Source organism: Antechinus flavipes, chromosome 1 (genome assembly GCF_016432865.1).
Source record: "Antechinus flavipes isolate AdamAnt ecotype Samford, QLD, Australia chromosome 1, AdamAnt_v2, whole genome shotgun sequence".
Classification (NCBI taxonomy): Eukaryota; Metazoa; Chordata; class Mammalia; order Dasyuromorphia; family Dasyuridae; genus Antechinus; species Antechinus flavipes.
Genome location: NC_067398.1, coordinates 581,460,566 through 581,478,676, shown reverse-complemented (window position 1 = coordinate 581,478,676; position 18,111 = coordinate 581,460,566). Strand labels below are relative to the sequence as shown.

At 33.3% G+C, this 18,111-nt stretch overlaps 1 protein-coding gene across 2 annotated transcripts in view; it reads right to left on the bottom strand.

The window, feature by feature from the left end:
- CPQ (carboxypeptidase Q) overlaps positions 1 to 18,111 on the bottom strand; it is a 679,622-nt gene that overhangs the window by 385,538 nt on the left and 275,973 nt on the right. For both annotated transcript variants that reach the window (XM_051970892.1, XM_051970891.1), the window contains exon 4: positions 2,904 to 3,111. In XM_051970892.1, the coding sequence (XP_051826852.1) occupies positions 2,904 to 3,111 (208 nt within the window). The remainder of the gene's footprint in view (positions 1 to 2,903; positions 3,112 to 18,111) is intronic.

The following is an 18,111-nucleotide window of genomic DNA, read 5'->3' as shown; positions in this document are numbered from 1 at the left end:
TCTTAAGGATTTCCCCAAATTCAAATTAACTTGTCCATAGTCTTATTTTGTGAAATGTCAGAGATAGAATATGAATCCATTCTTGATTCTAAATTATACTCTATAGTTACTCCTTCACATTAACTTACACATTTTAATAGGTTTGGTTTGTTGTTATTCTAAATAGTTGCATTAATCATGACTTATATTGAGGATTTTTTTCAAGTATTTGAATCACCTCATTCATTTTAATAACAGTTATTGTACTTTGTCAAAGTCTCCAGGGAACTTCCAAATGCCTAAGCAATAGTTAATTTCCTGAAAACTGTAAAAAAGAAGGAAAAGACACGCAAGTCTAAATTGTTAATAGTGGTAGGTGGTTTCCCCAACAAAGACACTGAGGCTAGGATTGGTTCAGTCCAGGCCTATTTCTAGTTTAGTTACTAAAGGACTCTGAAATAAAAGAAGGCAGTGCAAAGATTAACACCATATGTGTTTCTCCAGTGCTGAGATTCACATGGTTTCTTGAAAAATTATCACCTGTAAATGTCTTTGCTTTAAATAATGTGTCCATGAATACCTAATAAGATGGTAGGAACAGAATGTTTCTTTTCAAAAAAGTTGGTGTCAACTCTGAAGACTATCAATCAGCAATTTTCTAATGTTGCACTCTCCTCTACTCCCCCTACACTTAATTCCCCCCTTAAATCTCTGCCTCCACACTAAAGGAGAAAAATTTGACATATCCAGCAAACTTCTGCTTTGTTAAGAAGTAATTTCCATTGTAGCAAATTTACTTGGCATTACTTAGCACTTTGCTCTACTATAATTTGGAGCAATTTAACAAGGAAGTGTCAAGGAAAAGTAAATCAACCTAAACTAGCTAAACTACAATTTATGTCATTGTCAACCTGGAGGTGTTGATGGAAGATAAAGATGAAAGCCTTCAAAGGCCAACCTCATGAAACCTCCTGAAGACCTCAGGGAATTTCATCCATATTCAGATTTAAAATGCTAGAAACCAAGAGTTGTTTTTTTTTTTTTTTTAATGGAAATGACATTAAAGAAGATTCATAAACATCTGCTTTTCAGTTGCATTGTAAAGACTGCAGCCTTTTCCATCTGATTTGCAGCTGAAACCTTCTAGACATATGGTCTCCTCAACTAGAATATGAGATCTTGAGAGAAGAGACTGTTTTGCTTTCCTATTTATATCCCTGGAACTTAGCACAGTCCTATACACATAGAAAGTACTCAATGAATGTTTTTTTCATCCATTTATTCAATATATCCTCTATAACTCAAGTATAGCCATACTGGCTGATTTGTTACTGTTCATAATCAGCTCTTCATCTCTCATCACTCTACCTTTGTAAGGATACACATGCCTGGGAATGCTCTCCTTTCTTCAAGAGCAGTATGGCATAATAAATAAAGCTCTGAATTGAGAATCAAGAAACTTGGTATTGAGTTTCAATCTTGACTAAGATACTTACCAACTAACAACAACAATTCTACTTGTCTCCTTCATAAGGATGTAAGTTTCTTAAAGGGGTATTTTTGCTTTTTCTCCATATCCACAATTTTTATAGTGAACACTTAATAAGCTTTTTCTCTCCCCATTAAACCCTCCTTCACCCCCACAACGCTCTGTCTCCATATAAATGGGAAATAAATTTGGCATATACAATAAACTTCTGCTTTCACTTAAGGATAAAAACAAATGACTTAAGAATGAATGTCATAGTATGCTTATAGGATGTAAAAATGACAAGTTGAAGAATAAAGTTAACCTAGTGGATTATAGGGTTAAGATAAAACATGAAAGAGTGTGTCAGCCAATAACTTGGAGTGGAATCTAATAAGAGGGAATTAAATGGAGATAATTGTCATGTTCTCTATTCAAGTTCAAAGAGTCAACTGAAAAAAGAACTCTGGATTTGAAGGCAGAGGACCTCAGTTTGATCTTGAATCTGTCACTTGCTTGCAAATTGTAAAGATATGTCACTCTCTCCATTGTCCTAACTGGTAACAGAGAGCAAACCTTTAAAGAAGTGAAAAAAGGCACATGAATTGCATGAGCAACTTTCTTTGAATTAATGACAGTAGTACAGAAAGGAGCCCAGAAGCTTTGGTACTTCACAGATGTCTTCTATCTCTAGTCACCTCTTCTTCTGGTAACCTCCTGTCAAGATTCTGGCAATGTTACTTTGTAAATCATTTTCAAAAGAACAATTTTCATCACTGCTAATGAAAAATAAGAGAACCTGTCAAAAGTGGCTTCATGTATAATTAACTTTTAAGATATCACTATTCTGGTTTTCTGGGAAAATAATGTAATTCAGCATCTTAAAACAAAGTAAAGGCACTGTATATATCCACATAGTTAGCTCTTATTTAGACTGATTTTTTCCAATTTGTACATTATATTCAGGTCCTATTTGCTTCACCCTTCAGGCAGTTGGATTTGATATTAATATCCTCATGGGACACAGAAAATAAAAGGAAATAAAATAAGCTGATAAGTTCTGCTCATTCTTGAGAAGCTTTTTTATTTTGAAGAAATAATAACTTGAGTCTCTAAAAGAAGGCTTTGGAAGTTTAGAGGCAGCATGGTATAGTGAACAGAATACCAGGCTTGAAGTTTGGGTTTAAATCTAATAATTACGTGGTTCAGTACTATGAAGAGATCACTTATCCACCATAAGCTTGTTTCCTCAGATTTCTCTTTTTGATACTGTGGCTACTTCTCAAAGATGTTATGAGATAAAGTAGACAAGACCTTCTACAACATTTATATTATTTATATCAATATCAGTGGAATTACAATTGCCACTCTTCTCCAAATCCATTAAAAAGTAACAACTGATTGGAAGCTTCCCTTCTGAACTGTAGAAGCATATTTTTTGTGGAATGACACTTACCTGTTCTGGATATTTGCTTCCAGTGATCTCAGCCACAGTATTAAAGGATTCTGTATCTGGGTAGTTCTTTGCTTCCATCTTTAGTTGGATGACAATTTTGGTCCCCCGAGAAGCCATCCTTGCCATCATCTCTGCATCCTCCACAGTAATGCAGGCTGTTGGAATCTGAGGCACCCCATCCTGGTAGAACTGAATTCCTGTGTGAGGACTTGAGAAAAAAAAATCCTTCATTAACCTCAAAAGAAATTTCATCAATATGTTCTCATTGACTAATTCTTGTTTTGCTTTCCCTTTCATTTTTATTTATATTTTTCATATTTATGCATTTATATATTATAATTATATATGTTATATTTATATATATATAGTTGCATATCATATAAATATAAAATAAGAAAAAAGAAAAGGACAAAAAAGAAAATAAAAACTATAACTAAATATAAAATAAGAAAAAATAGAAATAGACAAAGGAAAAATAAAACAAAACATTATCACGTGCTCAGAAAAACATCAGAGAGGTTTCAAAATATGTAACAGTGTATTTCCATTTCATGAAAGCATTCATAATAATAGAAGAAATTATATTCATTACTGTACATGTTTTCTTTGCTGCCTTATAGGATATTCTAAATTTTTCTGCTGTGTACTTTTACTTCACTTTTTTTTCCCCTTTCATCCTCCCCCAAGCAGGCTACAGTTAAACAGGGATACCTTTATGTACACATATACATGCACACACACATTTATATACACACATACTCACATACACATATACACATATGCATATGCATTTTTACATACAGAAATAAATCTAAAACAATATCAATATGACTGACATAATATAGATTTCTCTCTTGATTGAATCTTTAAGTTTGACTTTGAGATGAATGATTACTAGTCCTCCTTTTTTTCCCCCAATAAATTCTACTCCTGATCTGTTACTCTGTTTTTGTATATCTCTTACTTCCTATCCCTGCTAACTCTTATACTTTACCTCTACTCCTTAACTTGCTTTGTTAACTTAACCTCTTCCCACACTTGGATCCCTTCCTTATCTTCTCCCCTCACCTTTTTTCTCCTGCTTTATCTCATTCCCATTAATCTATACTCAATATCCAACTCCTAGTAATCTAAATACTCTTTTGTGTTTTTATTTTATTTTATTCTTCCCTTCTCCCTTATTTCTTTTGGAGGGTACTATAATACTTCATGGTATATATGAGTGTGTATATATGTATGTATTGTTCCCTATTTAATCCATTCATGATATGAATAGATTTTCAGAACTACCAGTCCTCCTCCCTCATCTAATGCTTCTATATTAGTTCTTCCTCTGCACCTCATTCACATAGTGTAATTACTATTTTTATCTTTCACTAGATAGTTTTGATTTTTAGAATCAGATCATACTCAGCTCTGCCCCAATTTTTCTTTTGGACTACCCAATCACTAATATCATTCTTAAACATATGGTTTACATTTCCACATATAAAACAGAAAGAGTTTGTCATTATTAAGTCTCTTGAAATGAATTTTTGATTTTGGCTCTTATATGTTAAATTTTCTAAGTGAATTCAGGTTTAAATCCTGAAAATCTGTGAATTCATTAAATGTTGTTTTTTTTTTTTTTCCATTCAATATTATGCTGAATTTTGGAGGATATATTTTTGGCCATAGACCTAGTACTTTTGATTGTTAATATATGATATCCCAGAACCTGTGGTCTTTCATTGTAGCTGCTGACAAATTCTGTATAATTCTTATTGTAGTTCCAGCATATTTTAATTATTTTTTTGTTTATTTCTTGTAAAATTTCTCTTTGATCTGGGGTTTTTGAAATTTAGCAATAATGTTTCTTTTTTTTTTAAATAACTTTTTATTGATAGAACCTATGCCAGGGTAATTTTTTACAGCATTATCCCTTGAATTCACTTCTGTTCCGATTTTTCCCCTCCCTCCCTCCCTCCACACCCTCCCCCAGATAGCAAGCAGTCCTTTACGTGTTGAATAGGTTACAGTATATCCTAGATACAATATATGTGTGCAGAACCGAACAGTTTTCTTGTTGCACAGGGAGAATTGAATTCAGAAGGAATAAATAACCCGGGAAGAAAAACAAAAATGCAAGCAGTTTATATTCATTTCCCAGTGTTCTTTCTTTGGGTGTAGCTGCTTCTGTACATCTTGGATCAATTAAAGCTCTCTTTATCGACGAGATCCACTTCCATCAGAATACATCCTCAAACATTATCATTATTGAAATATATAATCTCCTGGTTTTGCTCGTTTCACTTAGCATCAGTTCATGTAAGTCTCACCAGTCCTCTCTGTATTCATCCTGCTGGTCATTTCTTATAGAACAATAATATTCCATAACATTCATATACCACAATTTACTCAACCATTCTCCAATTGATGGGCATCCTTTCATTGTCCAGCTTCTAGCCACTACAAACAGGGCTGCCACAAACATTTTGGCACATACAGGTCTCTTTCCTTTCTTTAATATCTCTTTGGGGTATAAGCTCATTAGAAACCCTGCTGGATCAAAGGGTATGCACAGTTTGATAACTTTTTGAGCATAGTTCCAAATTACTCTCCAGAATGGCTGGATGTGTTCACAATTCCACCAACAATGTATCAATGTCCCTGTTTTCCCACATCCCCTCCAACATTCCACATTATCTTTCCCTGTCATTTAGCCAATCTGACAGGTGTGTAGTGGTATCTCAGAGTTGTCTAAATTTGCATTTCTCTGATTAATAAGGATTTGGAGCATATTTTCGTATGTCTATAAATAGTTTCAATTTCTTCATCTGAGAATTGTCTGTTCATATCCTTTGACCATTTATCAATTGGAGAATGGTTTGATTTCTTATAGATTAGAGTCAATTCTCTATATATTTTGGAAATGAGGCCTTTATCAGAACCTTTGATTGTAAAAATGTAGCAATAATGTTTCTAAGTGTTTTCCTTGTAGGATCTCTTTGAAGTGTCAATCAATGAATGTTTTCCATTTCAACTTTTCCCTCTTGTTCTATCACTTCAGGATAATTTTCTTTGATTATTTTTTAGAATTATTGAGTCAAGGATTTTTTTATTGATCATAGATTTCAGATAGTCAAATTATTCTTTCATTTTCTCTTCTTGATCTGTTCTTCAGATCTGTTGTTTTTCTTATAGGATATTTCACTTTCTCTTCTATTTTTTTTTTAATTCTTCATATTTTGTTTTCTTATTTCTTGGTCTTTATAGCTTTACTGGCTTTACCTTTCCCAGTTCTAATTTTCAAAGAATTATTTTCTTCTTTAAGACTCTTGATTTTCTATTCTGGTTTAGTTGACTTTCTTTTCATTATTTTACTTTTTTCTGGGTGGTTCTTTTTTTTTTGGGGGGGGGGTTGTTTTTTGTTTTTAGTTTTTCCTCAGTCTCTCTCATTTGGTTTTTAAAGTCCTTTGAGTTCTATAAATTCTTTCTGAGCTGGTAGTCATTTATTCTTTAAGGCATGAAAGACTTCTTTTATTTCAATTTTCTCCTTTACCCCATCATCTCTATTCTTATAATAATTTTCTATGATTTTATTCTTTCTCCTTTGCCTGATCTTTTTCTTTTTTAAATCAGAGACTGTTAGAATAAACACCTCTAGTTGTGGGGTAGGGGAGATGGAAGTGCCTGCATCTAGGAGGTAACCCTATCCAGTGTTCTTGCACTCACCAGGTATGCTGATTCCTTCTGGGCCACAACTGATTCTCAGCAGTACAGCTGGTAGTGGCATTACTAATCAGTAGAGGTTCCCTCAATCATCCTAGACTCAGACCCCTGACTTCTCAAGCAATCCAGGATGTGAAAGTTTCAATTGAGGCTATCTCTGAATCAGTGAGCCCCAGGAGGGCTTTTCTCTTACCATTTTATGTGGTAAAAGTTCTTTTTACTACTCTATGTCCATCCTGAGATGAAGTTTTGTTTTGTGTAGGAAATCTGAGGAACTTGGAATTTTATGACCTATTCCACCATTTTCTCAGAATCCTCCTTGTTTTGTTTTTCAAATACCAGCTACATGTGAATAGGCAAAAGAGGATTGTTTTCTTGACAAAAGAATTATTATTGTCATGATTATTATTTTTCCATTAAGATGCTGCCTTCCAATAACAGAAAAAAAAATGTGATGATCAACTCAAAGACTTGATTCTTCTCAGTGATTCAGTGATCCAAAGCAATCCCAATAGATTCTGAACAGAAAATACCATATGCATCCAGAAAAAGAACTTTGAAGATTGAATGTAAATTAATACATGCAATGTTCATTTCTTTTTCTCTTCCCCCCCCCCCTTTCCCATGGCTTTTTCTCTTTTGCTCTGATTTTTCTCTCCCAACAAGATTCATAAAGCAATGTGTATTAAAAATAAATCAATCAAATACTTATAAAAAGATGCTGCCTTTTTGAGTATAAAGTTTCTATTATCATTACATAAGCTCTGGTAAATCCTATTGATCTAGAAAACTTTTGGATAGAAGACCAGCAATGGACTTGTATGACAACATGCTTTTCAAAACAGGATAATTCTATAAAGTTTGAAGAAACTTGGCAGCAAAAGGCTGGCTATCAGATTTGAAATTTGGGGTCACCAGTACTCATTAAATTGTTTACCTAAGGCTGTATCATGCATTGATGAAGGAAAAAGACATGTCAACAAAATTCTGGATCTTATGAAATGATGAAAAAATATGGATAATACCATGATAGGACTGATGATGATGACAGGACTCAGCAAAACAAGAATTTAAGTCTTTCCTCTAGTTCATAAATGAGCAAAGTCATTTAACCTCTAAATGCCAGTCTAATGCAATTAACTGCAAAACAGGTAGAGGCAAAGGGAACTTCCTAACCATAATAACAATATCTCCTGTTTATATACTTTATAATTACAAAACATAACATTCATTCTGAAGGAGTTCTGAGATCTGAAGTAGTAGTAATAGATCCCCTATTTCTTTGGAAGTCTAATGAACCCCTTTTCAGAATAATGTTTTTAAATTCATGAAATAAAATACACAAGTTTACAAAGGAAATCAATTCTACTGAAATAATTATTAAAATATTTTTTTGAAAAACAAGCTCATACAGAACCAAGAGAACACTATCCACATTAAAAACAAGATTACATAATGATGAACTGTGATGGACTTGACTCTTTTCAACAATGAGATAATTCAAGGCAATCCCAATAGACTTGTGATGGAAAGTGCCATCCACAGACAGAGAACTATAAAGACTGAATGTGGATCAAAGCATAGTATTTTCACCCTTTATAGTTGTTGTTATTTCCTTTTTTCCATTTTCTTTTTTTCTTTTGATCTGATTTTTCTTGTACAGGATGATGAATATGGGGATTTGTTTAGAAGAATTTAATATGTTTAACCTATATTGGATTGTTTGCTGTCTTGGGGAGGGAAAAGAAGAAAAGAGAGAGAAAAATTTGGAAAACAAGGATTTGCAAAGTTAAATGTTGAAAACTTTCTCAATCTGTACTTGAAAAAATAAAATATTATTTTAAGGAAAATATTTTTAAAAGATAAATAAAAAAGTTCACAGGCCCCAAGTTAATAACATCTGCTCTATCTCATTTGAACCTCACAACAAGGGAAAATAATGTCTATATTCTAAAGATATGTTAATTGAGACCAAGAGAGGTTAAATAATTTGCCTAAATTATCACAACTAAGTGTTTTAAAAAATTAGGTCTATGCAATGCCATTAGTGCATCTGTATCCCAAGGAAATCATAAAGGAGGGAAAAGGACCCACCTATGCAAAAATGTTTGTAGCAATTCTTTTTGTGGCAGCAAAGAATTGGAAAATAAGTGGATGCCCCATCAAATGGAGAATGTTGATTAAGTTGTAGTTTATGAAGGTAATGGAATATTATTATTCTATAAAAATGAACAAGCTGATTTTAGAAAAATCTGGAAAGATTTACATGAACTGATGCTGAGCAAAACAAGCAGGAACAGGAATATATAGTAGACACTAACAACAAAAATGTGCATAAAAGACTTGGTTCTTTTTCAATGATTCAGTGATCCAAAGCAATCCCAATAGACTTTGGACAGAAAATGCCATCTACATACAAAAAAAGAACTAAGGAGACTGAATGTAAATGAACACATTCTATGTTCACTTCTATTTTCTGTTTTTTTTTTTTGTTTTTGTTTTTTAGTTTCTCTCATGGTTTTTCCCTTTTGTTCTGATTTTTCTCTTCCAACATGATTCATAAAAATAAACAAACTTACTACAATTAAAAAAAATAGTTCTTCAAACTCCAAATCTGGTCCTTTCTTCCTTCATACCTAAAACGTAATCTTATTAAAAATATGTTACAGCTTCTTATGTAAGTTTTCAGAATATCTATTTTGTCATTTCAAATAATCCTTTAACTCTTAGCTCACAAACTCCATTGGCTGTCAGTTACAAGACTGTCAACTGGATAGAACCTGTCTCTAACCTGTGGATAACAGGGATCTGTACAGAGCAAGCTAAAGACAGGAGAGTCAAGAATCAAGCAGAAATGTAATTTCAAAATGAGTAAAACTCTTGCAAGCAAGGAGGCAAATTAAGACACATATGCCAGGGTCCTAACACTAAAGATTTATACTTATATCAAAGGCTGCCCAGTGAGTTGTAACCCTGACAGTGAGGGGTAACAGCAAAAATGTCATTCAGAGCAAGGATTCCTAACCACAACTTGCTGGGGCTTGTCTGGTGCTTGTCTGGAGCTGGTCAAAGCAATATAACCATTATGTGATTTTGCCAGAAATTGAGTGCAAAGGATTGTTGTTATACCAAGCTCAAGGGACAGCTTCTAGAAAAAAAGATGTCTCCTAATAGTATCTTGACAAGACCAAGAGAAGACCTCTCAATGGTGTCAAAGTTGGTGGAATCCTGTGATGCTGACTTAGAAAACCACAAATTAATATTATCATTTTATTTATTTTGTTAAAACATTTCCCAATTGTATTTTAAACTAGTTGCTTTCAGGATTAGATACTAGCTAGGTTGTATGACCTTGAACAAATCCCATAAGCTCATATGCTTCAATATCCTCAACTATAAAATGAGGATATAATAGCACCTACCTCTTAGTGTTGTAAAAAAAAAAAAAAAAATTATAAAGCACTTAGCACAATCTCCTATACAAAGCAGGCCCTTAATAAATATTTGTTCCCTTCCTCCTTTTCTTTCCCAGGATAATAAGGAGACCCTCATGATAAATTCTGTGTGTGTATATGTGTGTGTATGTGTGTGCATGCATATATATGTATACACAGAGAGAGGGAAATTAAAATTACATAAATAAAAGGAAAACACATTAACAACAAAATAGCTGAATACCTGAATGCTGTGAAATTCTAATGATCAAGTTTACCAAAATAAGCACTATTTGTATATAACACAATCAACATCTGACTTTTTTGATATAGATATATTTATATATACATACATATATATACATATATAGTATATATGTGTGTACATATATATATGCATACATATGAAGAAAGGAAGAGAAAGAAAGAAAAAGAAAGAGAAAAAGAAAGAAAGAAAGAAAGAAAGAAAGAGAGAGAGAGAGAAAGGAAGAAAGAAAGGAAGAGAGAGAGAGAGAGAGAGAGAGAGAGAGAGAGAGAAAGAAAGAAAGAAAGAAAGAGAAAGGGAGGGAGTGAGGGAGGAAGAAAAACAGAAAGACAAAAAGAAGAAAGAAAAGAATAGATAGATTATAGAAAATCGATAGACAGATAGATAACAGCTATAAAGATGATAGATAGATAGATACTATATTTCCCTTCTCTTTTTTATATTCTTTTTCATTAGGAAAAGCTCACTGAAAGGATAAGAGTAGAGGGGAATATAGATGATATAAAAACAAAAATATCCATAAAACAACTTTTAACTGAAGGATAGAAAAAATATAATTGTCAAATATTTTATGAGGATTCATGAAACAGCCTGGTCAAAGTGTACTCTTCTCCTTTCTTCTTATATCCAATCTACACAGATATAATAAAGCATTATTGTTCTGTATTAGTTTTTTTTTTTCTTTTTTTCCTTCTGGTATTTTTTTTCTCCCCAAAGAATGATTTTTAATCAAAGGCTTTATTAACATATTGGTGATTCAGCATCTGTTTTCCCTAAATTACTTTGCTCTAATCCTGCTGTTTCAATCATGTCACCATCTTTCCTATGACCTCAGTCACAAGATTATATGATTGAATGGTCAGAGTTTCTGACAATGGCTTTTAAAGCTCTCTATCAATTAATCTCTCCCATTTTCCACCATATCCCCACTTCACCTCCTAACCTGACTCTTTTACTCCAAGTTTTTTTCAAGCTATCCCATGTCCATAAGAACATTTTCCCCATTTTCCAAACCATAATCTTGATCATCCACTCACTATTTATTATTCGCCTCCACTAAGAGCTATATTATCCTGCACCTTCAGAAGCATAATTGTCCAAAATTGCCCTATATTTTGGGGTACTATGGCTAGTGGACTTTTGAAATAGCATCAACAAAAGATCAAAAAATTCAAGATTATAACCTGATAGTTGAATGTGCCTGCTCTTTTCAGATTTTTTTTTAATCAATGACTTGAATTAGGGTACTTATCAATACTTATCAAAATTAAAGATAGCACAAAAGTAGGTTGTTGTTATTGTTGTTTAGTTATTTTTAGTCCCAATGCTTCATAGTCTTATTTAAGGATTTGACAATGATACTAGGGTGATTGGCCATTTCCTTCTTCAGTTCATTTTCTTTAATAGATGAAGTAGCAAATCATTTCAATATGTAAGTGATTGCTAGAATTCTAAAGACAGCCCTAACCTCTCTTCTGAGTTTCATTCTTTTATCACCAATTGTTTTTTAGGGATCTCAGACAGAATGCCCTTTTTTTTTTTTTTGGTGGGGGGGAATGAATCATATTATTATAAAGGCAAAGTTCTTTATATTTTTGAAATATAACTTTTTTATTTTAACTGAGAAATTGTCTATAAATTTTGTTTTCTCACTTTTCTGCTTTCTTCTAATCTTGGCTACATTTGTAGAAAACCCTTTGAATTTAATACTATTGAAATTACCCATTTTTTACTTAACCTTTCTCTCTATCTCTTGTTTATTCATAGTTTATATATCTCTTCATAAATCTGGTAAGTAATATGTTCCATGTTCTACTTTTCTTGTAAATCTCTCTTTATATGTAGTTCATGTATCCATTTGATTTTATCTTGGTAAATGATGTGAGATACTCAATTTCTGTCATACTTTCTAAATTTGTCATAGATTTCTAGATTTCCCTACACACAAACACACACACACACACACACACACACACACACACACACACACACACACACACACACACACAATATATATATATATATATATACACACACACATATACATATATGTATGTATATTTGGGATTTTCCAAGAATATCATATCTTTGGCAAAAAGAAATAGTTTCATCACATCATTCCCTATTCTGATTTCTTCAATTTCTTTTTGTTCTCTTAATGCTATTTTTGAGGTTTCCAATACAATAGTGAATAATACTGGTAATAGTGTTTTAAACCTTGTTTTACACTTGATCTTAGGCTAAAATTGTTTAACTCATATGGGATACAAACTCAAACTCCCTGGTTTAGGAAATCAATGTCTTATGCCATACCACCTGAATCCCTATCATCTCCTTATTCTTCTTTCAAGATCTGTGAAGAAGAAAGAAATAAAGAACTGAAGTACATTATGGAATACAAAATTGATAATTTTGATTATATTAAGTTAAATGTTTTTTGTACAAACAAAACCAATGCAGACAAGATTTGAAGAGAAGCAATAAAGTACGAAAAAAATTTACATCCAAGTGTTATGATAAAGGCCTCATTTCCAAAATATATAGAGTATTGATTCAAATTTATAAGAATAAAAGACATTTCAGCTCTCTTTGTAGTGGCCAGAAACTGGAAACTGAGTAGATGCCCATCAATTGGAGAATGGCTGAATAAATCATGGTATATGAATAATTGTTCTGTAAGAAACAACCAACAGGATGATTTCAGAAAGGCCTGGAGAGACTTATACGAACTGATGCTGAGTGAAATAAGCAGGACCAGGAGATCATTATATACTTCAACAACAATATTATATGATGATCAATTCTGATGGACGTGGCCATCTTCAGCAATAAGCTGAACCAAAGCAGTTCTAATGGAGCAGTAATGAACTGAACCATCTACACCCAGCAAAAGAACTCTGGGAGATGACTAAAAACCATTACATCGAATTCCCAATCCCTATATTTTTGCCCCTCTGCATTTTTTATTTCCTTCATAGGCTAACTGTATAATATTTTGGAGTCTGATTCTTTTTGTACAGCAAAATAATGGTTTGGACGTGTATACTTATTTTGTATTTAATTTATACTCTAATATATTTAACATATATTGGTCATCCTGTCATCTGGGGGAGGGGGTGGGGAGAAGGAGGGGAAAAATGGGAACAAAAGGTTTGGTAATTGTCAAAGCTGTAAAATTACCCATGTAAATAAAAAGCTATTTAAAAAAAAAAGAATAAAAGCCATTTGACAGAATGTCTTATAAACAGTTTCAAATCAACATGTCAAAAAAAAAAAAAAAAAAAAAACCTCATTATATTTTCTCCAAAGCCTTTGCTCCCCATTCAAGCAAGCTCAAATTCTCAATATCATCCTTATTTCCTTAGTATTTTAAAACAAAGGTGTGGCTTTCTTTGAATCCTTATGCTTGATATACTGCCTAAGTACTTAATATATGCCTATTGGTTGGCCAACTTATTGGTAGTATTTTATATGTAGTAAAAACTCAATAAATGTTTATTGAATTAAAATACAACACAAAATTTTAGGATTGGAAAAGATATCATTATCAGTCTAGTCCAACTAAGACCTCTCTTTAACAAAGAAAGAAAGGAAAGGCTGCAAGCTGTGCAAACATGCAAAATTCAGCATTAGTTTCAAAAATTACTTGCTTAAGTACAGAATATGGGAGCTGTGACTATAAAATAGTACCTGTAAGAAAAACTTCAGCATTCTATTGAACCGGAAGTATTTATGAAGCAGTAATTTAGTGAGGCAACTAAAAGAATTAATATGACATTAACAAAAGCAATATCTGTCATAAGAAAGATTTTAATGAAAATAAAACAGCAAGAATGTAAGCATGAAGGGACCTCATTGGCCATTGGATCCAATTCATATCTGACCCATGTCGAACTTATTCAGAAAAATCCAGAATCTTCTTTTTTTAAATTTTTATTAAAGCTTTTTAATTTTCAAAAGTTATACATGGATAATTTTTCAACATTAACCTTTGCAAAATCTTATGTTCCAATTTTTCCCTGCCTTCCCCCCCTCCACCCCAATAGCAAATAATCCAATGTGTGTTAAACACAGCATCTTCTTCATTCATATACATATATATAATCTTTTTTTTCAAAATACATGCATAATTTCAACATTCGCTCTTGTAAAAACTTCTGTTCCAAATTTTTCTCCCTTCCTTCCCTTTGCCCGCTTCCCTAGACAGAAAGTAATCCAATATATGTTAAACGTGTACAATTTTTCTATACATATTTTCACAATTATCGTGCTGCACAAGAAAAACCAGATCAAAAAACAAAAAAAGAGAGAGAGAGAGAGAGAGAGAGAGAAACAAAAAGTAAGCAAACAACAACAGAAAGAGTAAAAATGCTATGTTGTGGGCCACACTCAGTGCCCACAGTCCTCTCTCTGGGTATAGATGGCTCTCTTCATCACAACACAATTGGAACTGGCCTCAATCATCTTGTTGTTGAAAAGAGCCACATTCATCAGAATTGATCATCATGTAATCTTCTTGTTTCCTGTACAATGATCTCCTGATTCTGCTCATTTCACTCAGCATCAGTTCATGCAAATCTCTCCAGGCCTCTCTGAAATAATCCTGCTGATCATTTCTTATAGAACAATAATATTCCATAATATTAATATACCCAAACTTATTCAGCCATTCTCCAACTGATGGGCATCCACTCAATTTCCAGTTTCTTGCCACTACAAGAGGGCTGTCACAAACATTTTTGAACCTGTGGGTCCCTTTCCCTTTTTTATGATCACTTTGGGATGCAGGTGCACTAGAGATACCGTTCATCATCTTGAAAATCTTCAAAGGGCAAACCTTCCACTATATGGGGGCTGCCTGTTACATTTTTTTGTTTAATTTTTAGAAAGCCCTTTTTTCACAGTATGCTTAAATTTGCCTTTATGTAACTGCTACCCCTTCTCACCTGTAGTTACAAAAAGCAGTACCATGCACAGCAGCCACAATCTTATAAACCATCTTGGCAAAAAGACTAAACCAAGGTGAGAGTAACTGACAGGCCTAAAACCTGTAAATGAGTTAGAGGAATGTCTATCCCAAGCATGTGAAGAATTGCCCTGGGGGAATGTGAGGATGAGAACAGTTTGTATCAACTCTCAAGAAGGCAGCTGAAGCAGGTATTGTGGAGTGTTTAGAGCCTGGTCAAATGCATCCCAGTCTATCGGCAGCTGTTTAGTCTTGAACTTGAACTTGAATGATTCTGGAAAAGAAAGGGAAGCTGCTGACTTTTTGCATCTCTGCCTAACTTAAATCCAGTTCACGTACAAGTCAAGGAATCAATGATGTCACTGATCCTCTTTGAAAATGAAAGATGAACGAAAAAAGTCCAATGGTAATCTAAGCACTCTTTCACACAAGCACCCCTTAAATTCTCAAAGCAGATACTGCATCTCTGCTTGAGTCTTTTCTTCTCTAGGATAAAGATTACCAGATTCTTCAATGGATCTTTATGTGGCAAGCAATCTTCAAGGCTTTTTACCATTTATTTGTCTTCCAGGGCTTTTTCTTCAACTTAATATCCTTTCTAAAACATGGTATCCAGAATTGAATGGAGTATTTCAAATGTCACCTTGTCAGAATGATTAATTACATCATATTTTTTCTCTTTATAAGTATTATTTCCAATTTAATCAGTCAAGCACATTTATTAAAAGTTTACTATATATGAAATCCTGTGCTAAGTAAGTAACGAGGGTATTGAAAAAAGACCAAAAGAATCCCTTTCCTCTAATAGTGAAAGCTAGGAGTTTGGGGCTCTATTCTCCTAAGACTGTATTTTTATACAACTCTGATACATTAAGTGAAACTAGCTGCTGAAACTCTTTAGCAAGTTTATTAATAAGGAATATAAATCTATTTCCCTCAACCTGAATAAGCCTTCTTGGTTCATTTTGAGAAATCCATCCTTTTGCTCCTTACCCATGCTTCTTGATACCATCATCCAACCTGAGAATATGACAACTGTCGTGGCAGATACTTTGTCTGAAAATCCCATATAAATCCAGGCCCTCAATGATTCTGGGCCTTCAACCCTAGAGTATGTCCCACTATTCAACTGGACTACCACAAAGTGTATTACCCCCGGGGAATGGTGGGGGAGTCACAAGTGATATATCAGACTGCAATTGTTTATATCTCCTGTGCCATACTTGGCTGCATCAATAAACCATTCTAACCCACCCCAGTGTCCCTGCCTGCCAGTCACCTGAGTTTCACCCTAAATTTATATGATAGAATTTATATTCTAATGGGTCAAACAATATGAAAAAATTATGTATATACAAGTAGTTGTTTTATTATTTCAGTCATGTCTGATTCTTCGTGACCACATTTTGGTTTTCTTGTCAGACATACAGGAGTGGCTATTTTCTGCTCTAGCTCATTTTACAGATGAAGAACTGAGGCAAACAGAGTTAAGCAATTTGCCTAATAAGTGTTTCAGACCAGATTTGAACTTGGGAAAATGAGTTTTCCTGACTCCAGGACTGGCACTAGCCATCTAGACCATTGATTCTCAAACTTTTGTTTTCAGTATCTTTATATTACTAACAATTGTTGAGGATCTCTCCAAAGAGTTTTTGTTTATGTATATTTAAAGATATTTGCCATATTAGAAAAATATAATTTTGAATGTGTAGACTCTCTGAAAGGGATCTACAAAGATTCTCTAGATATCACTTTGAAAACCACTGATCTAGACATTTCAATAAACCGATTCTAGAATGCTATAATCTTGGTCAGTCACATTTCCCCTACAGTGACCTTCATTTCTTCAGACAGTGTTACACAATGGTTCTTTATTCATGGAGCGGATGCAGTGATGAATGACAAGAAAATGTCCAGAAAAAACAAGGTTTACATTAATATTTATTATTCATATGGGATGTCTAGTATTTAGTTAACAACAATCTGCTTGTTCTCAAGCTGCCTTTCTTAACAGAAGATCAGTCTAACACTTCCTGACAGGGATGTTTTCAACACAATATGTCTTCAAATTAATTTGTTCAAATAAAGTACAGATAAAAGTTCTCACATTTGGAACAATATGCCAGAAACTGAGTGAGATTTTCTAGCTCGGATCCAAGATTCAAGAAATAAGTCCAAGCATTAGGAATTTATTCCTGGATGTAGTAATATTTGCTAGATTTAGTAAGAAGTAGCAAATTGAGAATGGTCTTCATTCCAAAAATTTAGATGCTGAGCGATCAATTGATAACTGAGCAATAATTGCAAAGTTGTCAAGGTTAGGTTCAACAGGCTCCTAACCTTATCATACACTAAGTCAATTACTCTTGATTTGGGAGAAGCAAGTTCTATAGTAGGAAAGAGTTTTGTTTGCAGTCCAGAAAAACCTGGGTTTGAATTCTTTCCACATGTAATAGTTTTGTAAACATGAACAAATCATTTAACCTAACAGCCTTTCTTCCTTCATCTTAAGCTCTTAGAAAGCATATTTTCCTTTGAGATTTGACTCATTTAACCTATCAACCTTTTTCCTTCACCTTAGACACTTAAAAATATTTTCCTTAAAGAGTTGACTCAAGTGCTTCTGTATCAGTGGTTCTTAACTTTTCGAAAACTCTGAATTTGGTTTAAAATTTTTTTGATACGTATATTTCAATATTATTGATTTCCTTTGTAGTTCTATGTACTAATGCATTTAAAAACATGATTCTGAGAAGGGATCCACAGAAGTGGTTGCCAAATGCCAAAGCAGTCCTCAACACAAAAGAAGAGTATCTCTTCTATATGAAGCTT